Source organism: Pseudorasbora parva, chromosome 2 (genome assembly GCF_024679245.1).
Source record: "Pseudorasbora parva isolate DD20220531a chromosome 2, ASM2467924v1, whole genome shotgun sequence".
Taxonomy (NCBI): Eukaryota; Metazoa; Chordata; class Actinopteri; order Cypriniformes; family Gobionidae; genus Pseudorasbora; species Pseudorasbora parva.
The window spans coordinates 39,473,370-39,490,337 of record NC_090173.1 but is presented as its reverse complement, the minus strand read 5'-3'; the positions used below and the strand labels follow the sequence as shown (position 1 = coordinate 39,490,337).

Here is a 16,968-nt window from a genome sequence, read left to right as displayed (position 1 = left end):
CCCCTAAATTGATAGGATGGAGATCAATTTAGGTAAAAAAGAAAAGGACACTTTACCAAAAATGAGTCCTGCTTCCAAAACAATTATGTTAGACAAATTAACATGACATTATAATGGATACTATATACTTACTTAATCAAAATAATTCATATTTTAGTATTGTATTAAAATATGTAATAGTTGGCTTTTCTTTCCCCTAGACCAGGCATGATGTAAGATATTGTTTTTAAAACGTGTGCAATAGTTAACAGTAATTTAGTGTCGGTTAGTAATTTAGTGTTTGTTTTGTCAATAGTGGAAAATAACAATACAATTTTAGTGTTAAACTGGATGAAATTGACTCTAAAGGAGGAAAGTAGTTATTCACAATAGACTGAAAAATCACATTCAATTCTGCATTCTGAAACAGCTACATTTCATGATCCCAACGATTCCCAGTGGATTCAGACTTTTGGTAACATTTTAGGGTAACACTTTAGAATACTGTTCAATTATTAATGAGTAGCTACACAGGTACAAATGAGTAATGCAATATTAAAGGATTAGTTCACCCAAAAATGAAAATGTCCTTAATTAATCAGGTCGCTCACTCACGACTCATGCCGTTCGACACCCGTAAGACCTCCGTTCATCTTCGGAACACAAATGAAGATATGTCACAAATTATGTCATTTCCTCTTTCAAGACCCATAAAAGGCCCATCTCACTCCAGTGGCTCTACAGTCATTTTATGAATCTACGAGAATAGTTTTGGTGCGCAAAAAATAAATAAATAACAACTTATATAGTGATGTGCAGATTTCAAAACAAAGCCTCAAACCGTTATGATTCAGTGTATCGATTCATGATTCGGATCGCCATTGTCACGTGATTTCAGCAGTTTCAATCTCGAATTGATACGCTGATTCATAGGGGTTTGAAACTTTGTTTTGAAATCAGCTCATCACTATATGAGTCGTTATTTTAGTGTTTTTGCACACAAAATCTATTCTCGTCGGTTCATAAAATGATTGTAGAGCCACTGTAGTGAGATGGGCTTTTTAACGACGTCTTCAGTGGCTTTTATGGGTCTTGAGAGAGGAAATGACATTGGTGTCAATGAAAGCCTTTCTGAGCCATCGGATTTCAACAAAAATATCTTCATTTGTGTTCCGAAGATGAACGGAGGTCTTACAGGTGTCGAACGACTTGAGGGTGAGTCATTAATGACAGAATTTTCATTTTTGGGTAAACAAACCCTTCAACATTCTAGTAACTACTGTTAACTAACAAGAAACTCGGATTAATGAATATTCTACATCCCATAATCCTACCCGTTACCGAAATGTATCAAATATCAAGTATTATCCATGTTGTTCTTTAGACACTTGTGACTTTTATACTGCTAAAGAGCTATGATATGCATCCCAACTGCTACACTGGTAATAAACTGATCAATTTCAAGACAGACATATATTTTGGGTTAAAGATGGAGAGTGATCGTTTTTCCTTTGACCTCGTGAAACTGCTCGATTGGTCCTTTTAAAAGCTGCACGGGCAAGGCCACTGCAATCATGGCTTTTGATGGTTTTCGTTGCGCATGATCTGCATCTTTAATGGCGGTCGATACGGTGCACCTTTAAATAAACAATTATGCCTCTCTGTATTGATTTTTCCCATTAAAATCGATGAGGTTATGCAGTTGCGTGTCACACAGGTGGGGAGGGGTGGAGAAGCCAGGGCAAGACCCGCTGACTGATGCACACATGAGTAGAAGAGTCCTGTCCCGTGATTAAGAACAGTCAGCAAGACCAGCCTGACCCCTGAACTCACACTTCACATCTATCTCTCCTCCATCAGAGCGACCGCAGCCTCCTCGGCAGCTGCGAGTGCCACAGGACCACGTGCAGTCCCGCAAACTGCAGCTCAACTGGGTGCCTGGAGGGGATGGCTCGTCACCCGTCCGTTACTTTACCCTACAGACACGTGAGCTTCCCAACGGAGACTGGCTCACACATTCCTCCGCTATAAGCCACAATTATACCTCCTGGGAGGTGGACAGGTGAGCTCTTTTGGCATTTCTCAACCCCCACAATTCCACAAACAGCAGTAACAGTGGCTTTACTTAAAGACTGACCTCGGATGACCCTCACGGAGTTGATTTTCACTGCTTCACAGCCACATGTGTTCCCCTGCAGGGCTCATGATGGCCGTGCAATAAGAGCAGTATGGAGGGAGTGATATTAAATGCGTAGGAGCCTTTTTCCAGTGCAGCAATTTATGATACTCAATCCAATTTGAGAGAGTGAGAAACAATCAGTACCTTTGGCTACGGGCGCTCTAGCTTTTTGCATATGAGTTATGTTGGATCCGCAGTCATGATTATATGGGCAGTCGAATAGTATTTTATATGCATTCAGAGGGCCATCTCATCTTGATTATGATGGGTCCCCTTTCTCAGTTGAAAACTCTCTCAGCCATCAGCTTTTGAGTGCTTTTTTTAAACAGCCAGATTGTTGCTAAATGGATTATTCTGGACTGATTTGTGTCTTTACCAGCTGGAGGCTTTTAGGAGTGGGGCATCATGGGAAAAATGTATTCTCTTTAACCAAGTAATACGAATAGCGGAAAGCCCCCTCGTTTGGAAAGCACGGTGCAACTCATCCCAATTGGTAGAGATCGGTTATGAGACCTAAACGGCATGTTTAGTTAGTTAATGAGCCCAGTTGGCTTGTGCAGTGTGTTCTGGGTAAATAGGGAATGAACAAATTTGAAATGTAAACAAAGATTTTCCTTATATTCCCTTTACTGTCAATTGCAGGTGATTTTTAGCACAAAATGATTGAAGAAGGCTGGGCCGTAGGGCAATTATGACAAAAGGAGCTAGTTTGATATTAAAATTGTATTATTTATGTTATAATAATCACATACATTATTCTTATATAATTAAATTAATTTTAATACATTTTAATACAATTGGCAGAAGAAGGCAATGTGTTGTAACGACAGTAGTAATTGTGGATAATTTCCTTTGAAATTCAATTGATTATTTTTTTGGTATCAATATAAATTATTAGTATAATATATATATAAAGTAAAACAATACTGGCTTACCTTCTTCAGCTAATTCTAATTTATTTAATATATTATATATTAATTCTAATATATATATATATTAGAATTAGCTGAAGAAGGTGAGCCAGTATTGCTTTACTTTATAACATAAGTAGTAGTTTATGATTATTTCCTCTGAATTTGTGATTATGCATATAGTGTCACATTCCGTTTAGTTGTGTTCATGGCCTTCAGTTTTGGATTTTTTTTTGTCAGTTTTTGTGCATTCTCCATTTTCTGTCCTCCGCCAAGCCTGCGACCCAGTCATCATTGTCCCCCATCAGTCTCTCCTTGTCACCACACCTTCTTCTCAGTGGTTATACAGTGGACCTGCTGGGAGCCTACTCCTACTAGGCATAAGGAGCCTGTGGCTCCGCCTCCAGCCTTGCGACGCTCTGTCCCACCTCAACCAGTGGGCCTGGCTTCTTAACCTACGCTCCTTCCTCCCTCGACTCTAGTGTCGATAATCGACCATTCTGCCTCACCGGGCTCCCTCGGACCGCCAGCTCTACCTGGTGATCATGCCTTAGCTGCGGAGTTGTCCAATTGTTTCTCCGGGCCTCATTCAGCTTCAGCAAGCACTGCCCTCCCTCGGGCTCCACCTCAGCCCTCAGTCACACCAGCTTGTCCTCAGCTTTCTGGATCTCCGCTTATGTCTTGGGGGGCATTATGTCTCCGTTGCATCCTCCTAGGTCATCAGCATCCCATCACTGCCTCGGACTTCCGTCTGCGTGGTGGGCTCCACCTCCCCAAGGCTACATTGTCATCAGGAGACCCCCAAAGTTCATCGCCATCATGGCTCCTACCATTGTTGCCGCATTGGACTATTGACTTAGTTGAGCTCTGGGCCGCATCCACCTGGCCACTCCCACCTTCACCATGGATGCTACCTCCTTCTCATTTCTTTCTTTCCTGCAGCTTATCTGTCTCCATGGTTATCATCATTATGAGTATCAGCTTTGTTCCATTAATCACCCACATTTGTGGTTGCTATAATAGTTTGTCCCTCACATTGATTCTCTGTCCGGTCACCGTTATGTTTAGATGTTTGCACTACCTGTCTGTATGCGATCTGGATCTACTATTAAACTTTGTTGTTTGGCATTACTGCCTACGTCTGTCTGTCAGCAAATACCCGTGTGACATATAGTTGATATTATTAACTCAAATAATGATAATACTTCTTTTGTGTGCCCTAATCTTTTTGCAGCTAATTGTGCAGCCCCTCTAGGGTGAATTCACGGACATATTTTACCTGTCCCTGAATTCACCCAGTTGTTCATATTTTTGGGTTTATGAATTGGCACATGTGCGGCGCTCATGTCTTTATATGAGCTCTCCAATAAGAAGTGTTTTGTATCTTATTTCCGTCCTCACCTCTCTGCCTCAAGTGCTTTAAGATAAAACTCTGTAATTGCCAGCGTGTGCCCTTGGGCTTCAATGGATTGTGTCCCTGACATTTATAGATACTAGCTCATACATGCACTGCTGAGCCACATCATTTGTGATGGGAAAGGTCTTTTTCCAATATGAGAGAGCTCACGAGCTGTTCAATCCCTCAGGCTGAAACCCTTCACTTCATACAAGCTGAGAATGATGGCGACTAATGACGTCGGAGACAGCAAGTACAGCCAAGAGACAGATGCAATTACCACTTTACAAGATGGTGAGTAATAATGAGCGTGTTGTATCCACTGGCTTTGGTTGATGCGCTATTGATTCAAATAAAAGTCATAGAAGAGCTACAGTCTTATCTGCGCCATTTACTTGGAAGCTAAAGTCTTAGAACTGATTTAATTCTGTCATTATTTACTCACCCTCATGTTATTCTAAACTTCTTTCTTCAGTGGAACACAGAGAGATTTTTTTTTTTAAATATGGAGATCAGTTTCTTGTGCACTTACAATGAATGGGAACTGGTGTTTTTAGGCTTCAAAAAGGGCACAAAAGCACCATAAAAGCGCAGACAAGGGAGCTCTATGAGAAAGTTCAGAGAAAAAGTAATACACATAAAATATTTTTACAGTATTAAGTCTTCTTTTCAATAGGTCAAGACATGTTTCTCTTCAGGTTTATACATCGAAACATAGAAAAAGATAAGAATATAGATACAAATGGGGCTCATCTTCAGGGTTTCAGGGTATCAAAAAAATTGAAAATCCCTCATTCACACGACTCAAAACTTGCATGTTTTTTGCATGTTTCTCACAGAAAGCCACTGTACAACATCTGTGGACTAAAGCGCAAAAGTGATATGATGAACCACTTTATGGTGCTTTTTTTTTGGACACCACTTTTTGACTCATTTACAGTGGAAACAAAATTCTTTAAAAATCCACCTTTTATGTCCCACAGAAGAAATAGCTGACAGATTATTAGAACAAGATGACAGCGAGTAAATAATGACAGAATTTCTTTATCTAAAAATGTATCTAACTGGATATCTCCTTGTATTTTACTTAAACTTATTACCAAATGTGTTGTTGTTTTTTCTGTACGTCCACAGTTCCTGATGAAGCGCCCACGATTCAAGCCGTGAAACCTTCCACGACAACATCCGTGCTGGTGCAGTGGCAGGTATGCTAATGCCAGCCCACCCCGGTCGAGTGAACTCCTGACCTCCATTAAGTTTATCTGAAAACCAGATAACAAACTGACTCCAGCCTGAGAAGAATACCAGCATGTTGCAGCCTAACGCCAGTGAAATTACAGCCCTGGCCTGTTCTGTTTAATGATCTGACTTTTGTCAATAGGTAGCCTCGCCTTGCTTTGAGCAGCCTGCCGTGCATCGCTTAGTATTCCTTGTGCAGGTTAGCATAAATTAATGACATGCGGTATTGATACCCGCACATTTACAGAGCTCGCAGAGGGCTTTGGGAAGCCCAGGATAATTAATACCCATGCGCGACAGCGATCCTGCAATCTGAAGGGATATTAATTAGTAGCTGAACCTTTATTCACTGACCTATGGGTCCTGGATCTCACTACTGTCTGTTTTATCAGCAGAACCGTAGGCTGAGTTGATTACACTCAGCTCGGAGCTTTGTTAATTACCCACTGACTGAATGGCTCAGAAATTAAATCCTCATCTTTTATTTATCTTATCCGTTTCGCGGCAAGCATTGCACACGGACACGCGATGGGAGATCAGTCAGCGCTGTCTGTCAGTTACAGCCAGGAAGGCTTTTTATCAGGGTGTGCTTTAATAAGGACCGTGAGAACAGCTAGAGGAATGTGACCTTTAATTTAATCTGTGCCTTTGCAGGCACCCAAGGAGGAGAGTGTGAATGGGGTTCGGGTGGGCTATCGGCTCTACTACCGTGAGCTGCAGTATGACAGCGCTCCGCAGGAGTCAAAGAGGCCCGTCAACAGCTCCTTGCTGCGCACCGAACTGACAGGTAACTAGCGGGAGGAGGCTCTACTCTTGAACCAGAAACGTCTGCACGCAGGCGTGATTTATAGCTTGAGTGCTTCTTTGAACACTTTAACCCATGCGGTTATTGGAAAAAGATATATTTCTGAAAGCAATTCCTCAACGTTTTAAACTCACTTTTTGGACGTGTTCTTTTGTACAAAGATATTGTATTTCCCAGTTACTCGCTCAGATTTAAAATGAAACTGGGACAAATGATAAAAGCCACATTAATATGACGAATATTGTGCAAATTTGAACTTTATCAAAGCATTAGTACATGTGGTGGCTCTTCATCAAAAGCTAATAGCATAATAAAATCCCTATATTAACTAATAAGAAGAGCTGGATCCATTATTTTTGGTGGGAAAACCAAAAGCACGAACGAAAGCAAATATGTACTTTTTAATTTAAAAATTAAATTAAATGTATTATTGTAATATTAGTTGTTTTGTCTTACTTTATAATGTTCCATGTTAAAATGTAAAACTTAACTTGGCTAAATGTAATTAAGCATGTAAGCTAGTTTTCAATTGCTCACTGAGCTCTTTATTTCTGTTTGACGTGTGCTTTTTTGCACAAATATATATATTGTATTTCTCAGCTACACTCTTAAAGAGGAAATCAAGTTTTACATTGAAACTAGGACGCAATCTGTGATGGCACATTTCGAAATCCACATTAATACGTTGAATATTGCGCACATTTGAACGTTATCAAAGCGTTAGGATGCTATTTCTCCCTGCATTTAGAGAATATGTTTCCGACGGATGGCTGAGCGTAGGTGAACCCATTACACATTCAGGCTGTGTGAGGTGCGGAATCATGAGTTTGAGCTCAAGTGTTCGACACTGTGCGCGCCAACGGGCTCTTTTTCCACAGTCTGGATCCTGCTAAATCTTCTTTGACAAATTGGACTCAGCAGTGTTGACAGCATTTAAATGCGCAAGCCCGAAGCAGCCGAGCACGGAGGCATATTTAATTCCTTTCCCTATGTTCTGCACTGGTCAGAGCAGGAGTGCAATATTTCTCTTCTGCTCTCCACTCATCTTACATGTTAAAATCTGAGGTCTGTTAAGTGCCGAATGTGCCTCCCTGCTGAAATCAGCCTAAATGCCAAGAGGAAATTACTGGAGCTATGCTCTATTTGTTCAGGCTTAACAGCTTACATTGAAAAGTTAGCAGGTATTCCAAAAGCTAACATGGTCCCTGTTATTTTCTGGGACATTCTGCTAAAGTCAAGTCAGTTTCTGTTACTATATATGCCTGATTGCTGTTCATAGTGTGTTGTCAGAAAGATACGATTTAGTTATTACTCTTGTGCATTTCCTCAAAATATTCAAATAATTTTTTTTGTTTTTTTAAGATGAATATACATTTTTTCCCAGTATCAACTATTAAAGGGGGGGTGAAATGCTGTTTCATGCATACTGAGCTTTTTACACTGTTAAAGACTTGGATTCCCATCCTAAACATAGTCAAAAACTAATGTTGGACGTTTGATGGAGTATTTCTGTGTCAAAAATACTCCTTCCGGTTTCTTACAAGTTTCGGAGAGTTTTTTTCGAGTATGGGTCTACTTGACGTTAATAGATCGGAAGGTCCTTGTATGGGCCGTACGGGCTCTTCTCCCGGTAGGTTGCGCGCGCGCGTGACTAGAGCGAGAGAGGAAATGCACGCCCGTAAACAGTCTATGTAAACAGTCTCTCAGGTTTAGATCCAGTCGTCCTTGAACACTTATGTCGCGCGCCGCGCTCCACTTTATTCCTATGGGTGACGTCGAGCGACTTCAACGCTTCAGCACAGCATTCCGGGAAGGCAGTGCTGCATTTGAACCGATTTGAACGCAGAAATGACTTACGGCCCAGCCTTTGCTTGCTACTTTTAAGGTCTAATACAATAGTCCATAAACCGAATCATGTCCTCATAAACTGCGAGTAAACACACAGAAATGTTGAGAGGCCACTAAATACAGTACATAACACAGAGACGGACGTCCTGCTGTTGCTGTTTCTTCTGTTCAATTTATTTCTGCCTCAGATTTGATTGTGGATCATTATCTGTATTAGCTGAGATAGCCATGGGTTTCTCCACGCTTGAGGACGTCACCGCTTTGTTCGCGCTCGTCATTCTTTAGCTCCGCCCACACGAGACGCCTCCAGCCGCTCGTTTTTTTCCGGAAAGACTCGGTACAGCCTATATTTCTTTTATAAATATAATAAAACTAAAGACTTTTCAGAGATATGAAGGATGCAATACAACTCTATAGGTACTCAAGATTGACATGAGATTGACTGAAACTGAGTGTTTCACCCCCCCTTTAAGTTGACATTTAAATTAATTGAAATCATTTTAAATACATTTACAATGGATGTTGCTATCCAACGCTAACATGAAAAATGGTCATTTATTAAATATTCCAATTTTGTCAAAAGCAAAAGCTGTAATGACATCATATTTGGTGGGAAAACAAATAGTACAAACATGAGGGTTTAAAATAATAGAGGTTTTAATCAGAAGAGGTTTTAATATATTTTATGATTTTTTTGTTTTGTTTCGTCTTACTTTACAATATTCAATTTTTGATAAAATTACAGAAATATGTATGGTAATTTCAAATGGATAAACTTTGCTAAATTTAATTTAAAGTTTACAGTATATAAACTACTTTTTTAATCATTGATCTCTTTATTTTTGTCCCTTTAGGCATTTTCCAAATAGAGATGAAGTGTCTGAACTTGACCAGAAAATACTTCTGAAAATCTGATATGCCCTCTTGTAGAAATCTTTTTAAACTACAAAGACATATTCATTTAAGTTACAGAGCTCAAAGGGGAACTGTATAAAAGGATTGACCAGTGGTGCAGACATTCCGATTTTTCTTTAATTTTCCCCAAGTGATGCTGGATCAGTATATGTTTTAAAAATCTTATTAGGTCCCTAATGCACCCAAGCCTGTGATATAGTACTGTATATTGACTGTTGAATCATTAATCACTGACTCGCTTTGGTTTCTCGCGGGTTTGATCGGAGCGTACGCAAAAGCGAGATGAGCATTGTGGAATTTCATCAATCTCTTGGAGAAGTGTGTGATGAGCAACTTTAAAAAGCAAAGATTTACTGCCATGATGAAATATCCCTTTGATTTGTGCTTTTCCATCTCCAGTAATGTATTCCTCATCGGTTGCTCTCTCCCTCCACAGCCAAAAGCACTGTGAAGACTGTCAGCAATCCTTCATTAACCGAATTCGAGCTAACACGTAAGTTTCATTTAGCCATCTTTCTTATTTATGTCAGTCTGCTTTTGAAGTCCGAAATATTCAAACTCCCTTTGGCAAAGTGTGTAATCCCAAATACTCTTCCTGTTCAGAGAACAAGGTTTTTCCACTAATCCATCTGCTCTGACCAGGAACATTCTGGCCCCGAGATATTCTCAAAAGTGTATCTCTTTGCACACTGCCTGAGACCTGAGAAATGCATGTGCTCTCAGTCCTCCTGTGTAAGAGTTTGATGCTATTGCTTTCCATTATCACACACAAACTAATCCGTATCCACACTGTACGGAACAGTATGTGGTTATCTGAGAGATGCTTTTGTTTCTACCCAGAAGAATTCTCATTCTTCTTATCTGGTGTCTCAAAGCCAAGATGCACCTTTAAAGTACCCTTATACCCTTCTGTTTGTACTTTTCTATCCTCACCAGAGCTGCAGAAATACAGGCGCTATGAAATTGTGATGACTGCCTACAACGTCATTGGTGAAAGCCCTACAAGTGCTCCAGTAGAGGTGTTTGTTGGAGAAGCAGGTAAGCAAATGTGTGAAAATGAGGGTACTTTCCTCATAGATATTGCATATTTTTGCAATATTATATTAAACTACACAGCCATGTAATTCCATAACAGCTATGAATTCATAAACATACTTTTGATGAATACTGGCCCCAAACTTATTGTTGAGTCTTGATGCTAAGGGAATTGTAACACAGTGTCTACAATGGACACGATAGTTGTCTTGTGGCGACGTGCCACAACATATTGAGGCCGTCAAAACTGGACGCAACAAACGTCCCAAATCCAGTTGTCCTTTGTGTCAAAAGTAGCAAAAGTGCTCGAAGTACATCTGGAATGGTACAGGCATCAGTTTACAGTCAGGGATTTTTTGTGCGCCATGTCAGATCCAGTGTAGACAGCATCACTGATTATAATGAGTTTTATTGTCTTTTGTCTTGTTGCGTTGAGCCACTCGCATCTGATGTAGGAATCCTGTAAGGTATCTTGTATTTTCTAAACTTGCACAGTTTGAGAACATAACTCAATGTTCTCAAAAAATAGGGATTAATGCGTGACGTGAACTGACAGATACAGACAACGACAGAGGCTAGAGATATGGTGAGGTTCTGCCTAATGTGACAGAAACACAAACCCACCTAAAGGGGTGGGCTTGGATCAGTTTCTGTTTTTATATCAGTTAGCGTTTCAGAAGCAATCGGGTTTAGTACTGAAATTTTCTTTTCAGGGATCTGAGAGGGGATTGGATTCAAATTGGCTTATACTCCAAGCAAAACAAACTTTTAAGTTCACTGTTTAGTTTGCTGAATTGTGAACAAAGCATTTTGGGTCACACTTTAGATTAGATTATCTAATTCTATGACTTTTGCCTAAATAAACTGCAATTTACTGCTTATTAATAGTTAGAAATGTAGTTGTTACTGTACTGTAACATAGTGATCCATTGGAGGCAAGTTGAAGTGAGAGCCTAAGTGCAGTTCAATTATAAATATGAACATAAACAAAACAAACAATAACTTGAAACATGAACAGACAGCAGATCAACAGCAGGTTACATATAACAAAGCTAGACAAGGGAACATGGCAAACATGAGGGCTTAAATACACAGGGACTAATGACTAAACAAGACACCTGTGAACAATCAAGACAATGAACAAATGACAGAAATGAACTGAGCACCCACATGACTAAATCAACCAATGACAACATGACACAAGAGACTAGAGGCTTGTTCGACTTCACCCAGCGATGCGCAGACCGATCGGCGGCTGACCTGAAGCACTGCATGCCGGTTAGAAATTTTGTCCGACTTGAGACAGCGCCGACTGGACGTGACTGTGAATTATGTCAACAAAGTACCGCGAGAGCGATTCGAGAGCAGCCGGCTGATGCAGCCGCTGCAGATTCTCAAGAGGGACTGCAGGAGGCTGCTCGAGCTCTGATGACGACACAGCTGATGCACGATTGGCCGGATTCACCGCATGACAGCGATCGCGTGCGTTCCGTGTTTATTCTACAACCTTATGTTATGCCAATGCTCACAAATCATTTATTTATAACAGTAAAACCTCTTTTCATGTAGCTGCGATGTTATATTGTCATGTTTATCAAACTAAAACTGATAAAAACCGTTGACAACACTTCATTGATAGTGTATGTTTGTATGATGAACTTTAATCTTGTCCAAATAGACACTTTATTAAGCAGTACATAAAGTATTGGATGAAAATATCATCTGAACATCTGTGTATTTGAGAAATATTGCATTTATTTAACTTCAGCTGTGATAAAGTTTGCAAACGCAGTGCAAGCGTCACCATGGGAAGCAGAAAGTGTCCGACTTCACATCTCCGTTTGCAGCTCCTCCCCACCTGCACTCGGCTACTCTCGCCGATCGCATCCATCCAGCCGCAGCCGATGTCGAACACACCTAATGGATGCACGTGACATGATCACGAGGGCACTATGGAATCAGTGCACAACATGACAACAGGAAACATGACAATGAACATAACAAGAAAACTGACACGAACATGAAACAGAACCAACACACTAGACAATAAATGTATGTGCCTAGTCTGTTTCTATACAGATGATAGAATGAGATATTAAATATTAAAAACAATAGTGGAGTGCCTTGCTGTCACCTTGTCATTCTGTCATGTGCTGGCATATAAAGAAACACAAACTCTCAAAGGTCTTCCTTCAGTTTTGATCCTGAAGATGGTAAAATTCAAAATCCTTGTTTTTGTTTGAACATTTCTTGGTCCCCACGAGGAAAACAGCTTATAAATAATACTAAGTGATGTTTTTAAAAAAAAATTAAAGTGCAGAAGCTTTTCTGTTATGGGTCAGTTTAGGGGTAGGGTTAGTGTAAGGGAATAGAATATACAGTTTGTACAGTATAAAAACCCTTATGTCTATAGAAAGATCCCCATAAAACAACTCGCAACTCAACAACGTCAACGTCTAAAACAATGTCACAACTCAACCAGACCAAAAGACCAAGAAGTTGTTTTTTACTTGTTAGTTGTTTTTTGCTGTTCACTTTTCTGTCCTGAATGTGGTTATTTTAAGGACTTGAGGATAACACGCTAAGAGGACCACATGGATCTGGAGTGCTTGGTAGTGTGAAAAGATGGCTGAATAAGTGTGCTCGAAGATGTGTTTTTTTATTTTGAGCTGTACTAAAGGCTGATTTAGCTCTCTGTTCTCCCCTATCTCACAATTAGGCTCCTGCCAGCTAGATTGTTCTGCTGAATTGTAAAGTGCTTTTCAAGTTCAGTTCAAGTTGTTCTGTTACTAAAAAACAATATATTTTTTTTCCCGGTACATTTATTGACTTGAATAATATCCAGCTGCCTGGCTGAAGAGCCGAGCGCTCTGTCTAATGAGCTGCCAAAAGGGGAAGCCCGGATATGACATTCCAACTATTCCTCAGGAAACTGATAATTGTTGTGCTGTTTTATTGGGTACACTACAAAAGAAAGGATGTTTATCTCCTACACAGCCCGAAACAAATCTATATTCATGTGGGGCATCTCATATGATCAATGAAAGGGCCTTTAGTGGAAAAATAATCCTCCCGCCGCTAGCAAATAGATGCATTACGTCCGCATTTCAACCATACGCTTGAAAAGTATCGAACGCAGGCAAATTGCTACAAATGCAAACTGTCGTTTGTGCTGTTTAATTCCACTCCAGCCGTGCTAACAGGCTGACACTGCGCAGACAGGATGTTGTCAAGGCTCTTGCTCTCCGCACAGTTTTGCATTTCACCTAATCATTGCCAAGATTATTTATGAAATTCTAAACAGCATTGCTCTAGTAGTGCCACAGTATTAATAAAAGCAGTCACGGTGAGAGGTTTGGCAGGACAGGCTGTGTGTGTGCATCCATGGTTTTTTTTTGTGTGTTTGTTTTTTTATCTCTTTCACCTTTTTGCAACATTTTTGGCCTCCACTCATAAGGGGTTTAATGAAGCAGTAAATATGAATCTGTCAAAAAGAACTCAAGCAGCTGGCGAAGCAGGCAGGGTTATCAACATCAGGTTATTAACAGCATCATTAGAAGGGGCCAGGCATGGAGATTACTCCCAACAGCAGGAGGGGGGACAGCCAAACAAACAAATGAATTTCCCTCTGATTAACGTCAGGTTGCCTACATCTGAAGATAGTCTGAGAGGGATCAGAGAGTGGAGAGCTTGCATGAAGTGTGCTTTGCCCTTAAAAGCCGTCTGCCATTTGACTGCCATGCTGGTGTTAAAATGCAAAAACAGCCAAACCCTAGTGGTTTTGAACTGCCCACCCAGAGAGCCCTTTAGGGCATCATAGGTGCTCCTGATGGAAGGTTGTTCCAAAAGGTGGGTGCCAACCTTTTATGAGACCTTATTTTGGCCAAATTCTAAGGAAACATTACAATCTCACAATGCACGCCACGAACACAGTGTGTGTGTGTGTGGGGGGGGGGGGGGGGGGAATTAACCACACTCTTAGAAAGAAATACTTTTTTTTTGCACACAAAAAACTACCTTTAGGAGTGCAACAACTGTACTTTGAAAAGGACATCTTAGTACATTATTTAGCCCTAAAAGGTTCATAGTAGTTCTTAGAGGGACATAATACTACTAATATGCATATTTTAAAGGTAGATAAGGGACAACGTTGGACAGAGAAAAAAACTGAATGAGAAAATAATACGCAATGCAAAAGTAAAACAGCGCAAATGACATTAAACAGTGCAATGCGGTGTCAATCAACAGTTAAAGTTACAGCAGGAAGCAGCATTACTCTCTTGCTTGAGGAGTTTTAACAGACACCCCTAAATGTGCCGTGGGTTTGGGTATTTGAGAAATTGATGACTGATAATCTGAAAATACGTTTACTATTAAAAAGACCAGCTGAACATCAGTTGACAAAAAATGCATGAAATCTAAAATGTGTTAATGTGTTCTTAAAGTTATTATTATGTAAAAAATTAAATTGCTTACAACCTAGATTAGTTGTATAGAACAACATAGAAGACCAGGGACTGTCTGGTTTTAAAACAAGGGCACTGAAAGTATCAACAGGATAGTTAAATTTACTTAAATGTACTATTTTACCAAATATTTTTGTGCTATGCATATTGTGTTCTTTTAGTGGCGTATGAAGCTGTTCCTATGGAGTACAACTGTCGGGTTCCGGAAGTAAAAACTCAATTTCTCCATAGGTAAATAGATTTTTAACAATAATTTATAAACCTTTAAAGACAGCCTTACTGTGAGCTACAAGGTTCTTAATCAACAGTAATTGCTTCCATTGAAGCTGTTTGCCCAACACATTCTCACACCCAACTCGTCACATATGGACGCTTGACCAGGACCCCTTGTCGTCACTTTTCAACGAACTGGGCGTACCTTTATCGTCAATTTTCGACGTGCTGCGCTGGGTGCTCCATACATTTCAATGAGAAACCTTTGCCGTCATACACAGACACATTTAATTCTTTGCGTTTGTAAAAGCAGACATGATTTTATTAATATTTAAAGGCTACTTTTATATTTTGGAGCAACTAACCCAACTGCTACCCTAAACCTACTCACATCTTAATAATATAAAACACATACCAGGCAAATAAATGTACAGTCACAAGTATTTATTGCAAAAACTGACCAAAACAGTATAAAAGTATTAGCTAATGTTGCATTCCAAGTCTTCTGAAGTCAGACGATGTCTTCATGTGAAGAACAGAGTTGATCTTGATGTTTTAATCGCTGAAATGATGATCCCGCTGCCCCGTGAACGAACTCATTCATATCTCATTCAAATAATTCAAAATTAATTAAAGTAAAAATGGTTGATAAACAGGTCTTTCGAATGGAAATAAATAACAAAAACTTTGGGTGTCTTGTTCATAATATTTATTTTCATATAAAAGCAACAGAACTTAAATTACATCCAGTTTATCAGCAACAGAGCGCACGAGTGTGAATTCCGCGATATCCGCAACTGATCTCGCAGGTGTCTGATCCACCACGAGAGGAGAGAACTTCGGCTTGCCTGAACTTTTTTCACTCCTCCCCTCACTGCAGCCGCCTAGTCTCGCCTTTTTTTCAGGCGAGGCAAGGCGCATCTCAAACAAGCCTACTATTTGAAATTTGATGTGTTCATGATCTTCGGCGAGATGCTGATCGCTTTTGGGGATTTTCTTCATGCAAATCAATCGTTTGGCCTCAGAAAACTTTTTTGAATAACTCGTGGATGCAGACGTATGTTATATCCTGTGTTTTATATCATGTTCACTCAAATGGGTAGGTTTAGGGACGGGATGGGGTTGGGTTACATGTTAAAATGTGTCTAAATAGTGTAAATAAAATAAATGTTAATGAAATCATGTTAAAATGTGTCTAAATAGCGTAAATAAAATAAATGTAAATGAAATCATGTTAAAATGTGTCTAAATAAAATAAATGTAAATGAAATTATGCTTGCTGATTTAATTGAGAAGCACACTCCAACATGTCATAATGGCAAAATTAAAAACCAATAAATAATTTCAATAAATAAATCAAAAAATAAATTTCACCATGACGATAATATTCCCATTCCCAGTGCGTCTGTGTATGACGCCAAATGTTTCTCATTGAAATGAATGGAGCACCCAGCGCATCGAAAATTGACGATAAAGGTACGCCCAGTTCATTGAAAAGTGACGACAAGGGTTCCTGGTCAAGCGTCCATATGTGACGAGTTGGGTGTGAGAATGTGTTGGTTTGCCAGCATTCTTTCAACTTAGTTTTAAAATAATTGTGTTTAAGAGCAGAATTTATGTCGAAAAAAAACTACATTGCCCATGTTGCTACACAGAAAATTCCACCAATCAGAGGGAACAAGCAAAATGTGGCAAAAGATCTCTTTAGCTCTTTAGCTTTAGAGTTATATTAATAAATGTTCTGACTCTTCCAAGTTTTATAATGGCTGTTTCTGTTTTGAAGTTTGTGTAAGACAAATATCCATATCTAACACTTTAAAAGACAGACAGCCTACGCAAGTCGACTTACTTTGGTTGAACTATCCCTTTATTAAAGCTACACTGTGTAACGTTTATTCTTAGCTAAAAACAAGTAGTTCTTTCAAAAATATATGTGCTCATTAGTGTATTTTTACATCTTTTAAGTAATAAAGTATTCTCGT

At 39.6% G+C, this 16,968-nt stretch overlaps 1 protein-coding gene across 3 annotated transcripts in view; it reads left to right on the top strand.

Moving 5' to 3' along the window:
* Positions 1 to 16,968, top strand: part of sdk1a (sidekick cell adhesion molecule 1a) — a 479,647-nt gene that overhangs the window by 444,931 nt on the left and 17,748 nt on the right. For all 3 annotated transcript variants that reach the window (XM_067420064.1, XM_067420057.1, XM_067420048.1), the window contains 6 exons: positions 1,840 to 2,041; positions 4,656 to 4,759; positions 5,600 to 5,670; positions 6,359 to 6,491; positions 9,709 to 9,765; positions 10,209 to 10,310. In XM_067420064.1, coding sequence (XP_067276165.1) covers positions 1,840 to 2,041; positions 4,656 to 4,759; positions 5,600 to 5,670; positions 6,359 to 6,491; positions 9,709 to 9,765; positions 10,209 to 10,310 — 669 coding nt within the window. The remainder of the gene's footprint in view (positions 1 to 1,839; positions 2,042 to 4,655; positions 4,760 to 5,599; positions 5,671 to 6,358; positions 6,492 to 9,708; positions 9,766 to 10,208; positions 10,311 to 16,968) is intronic.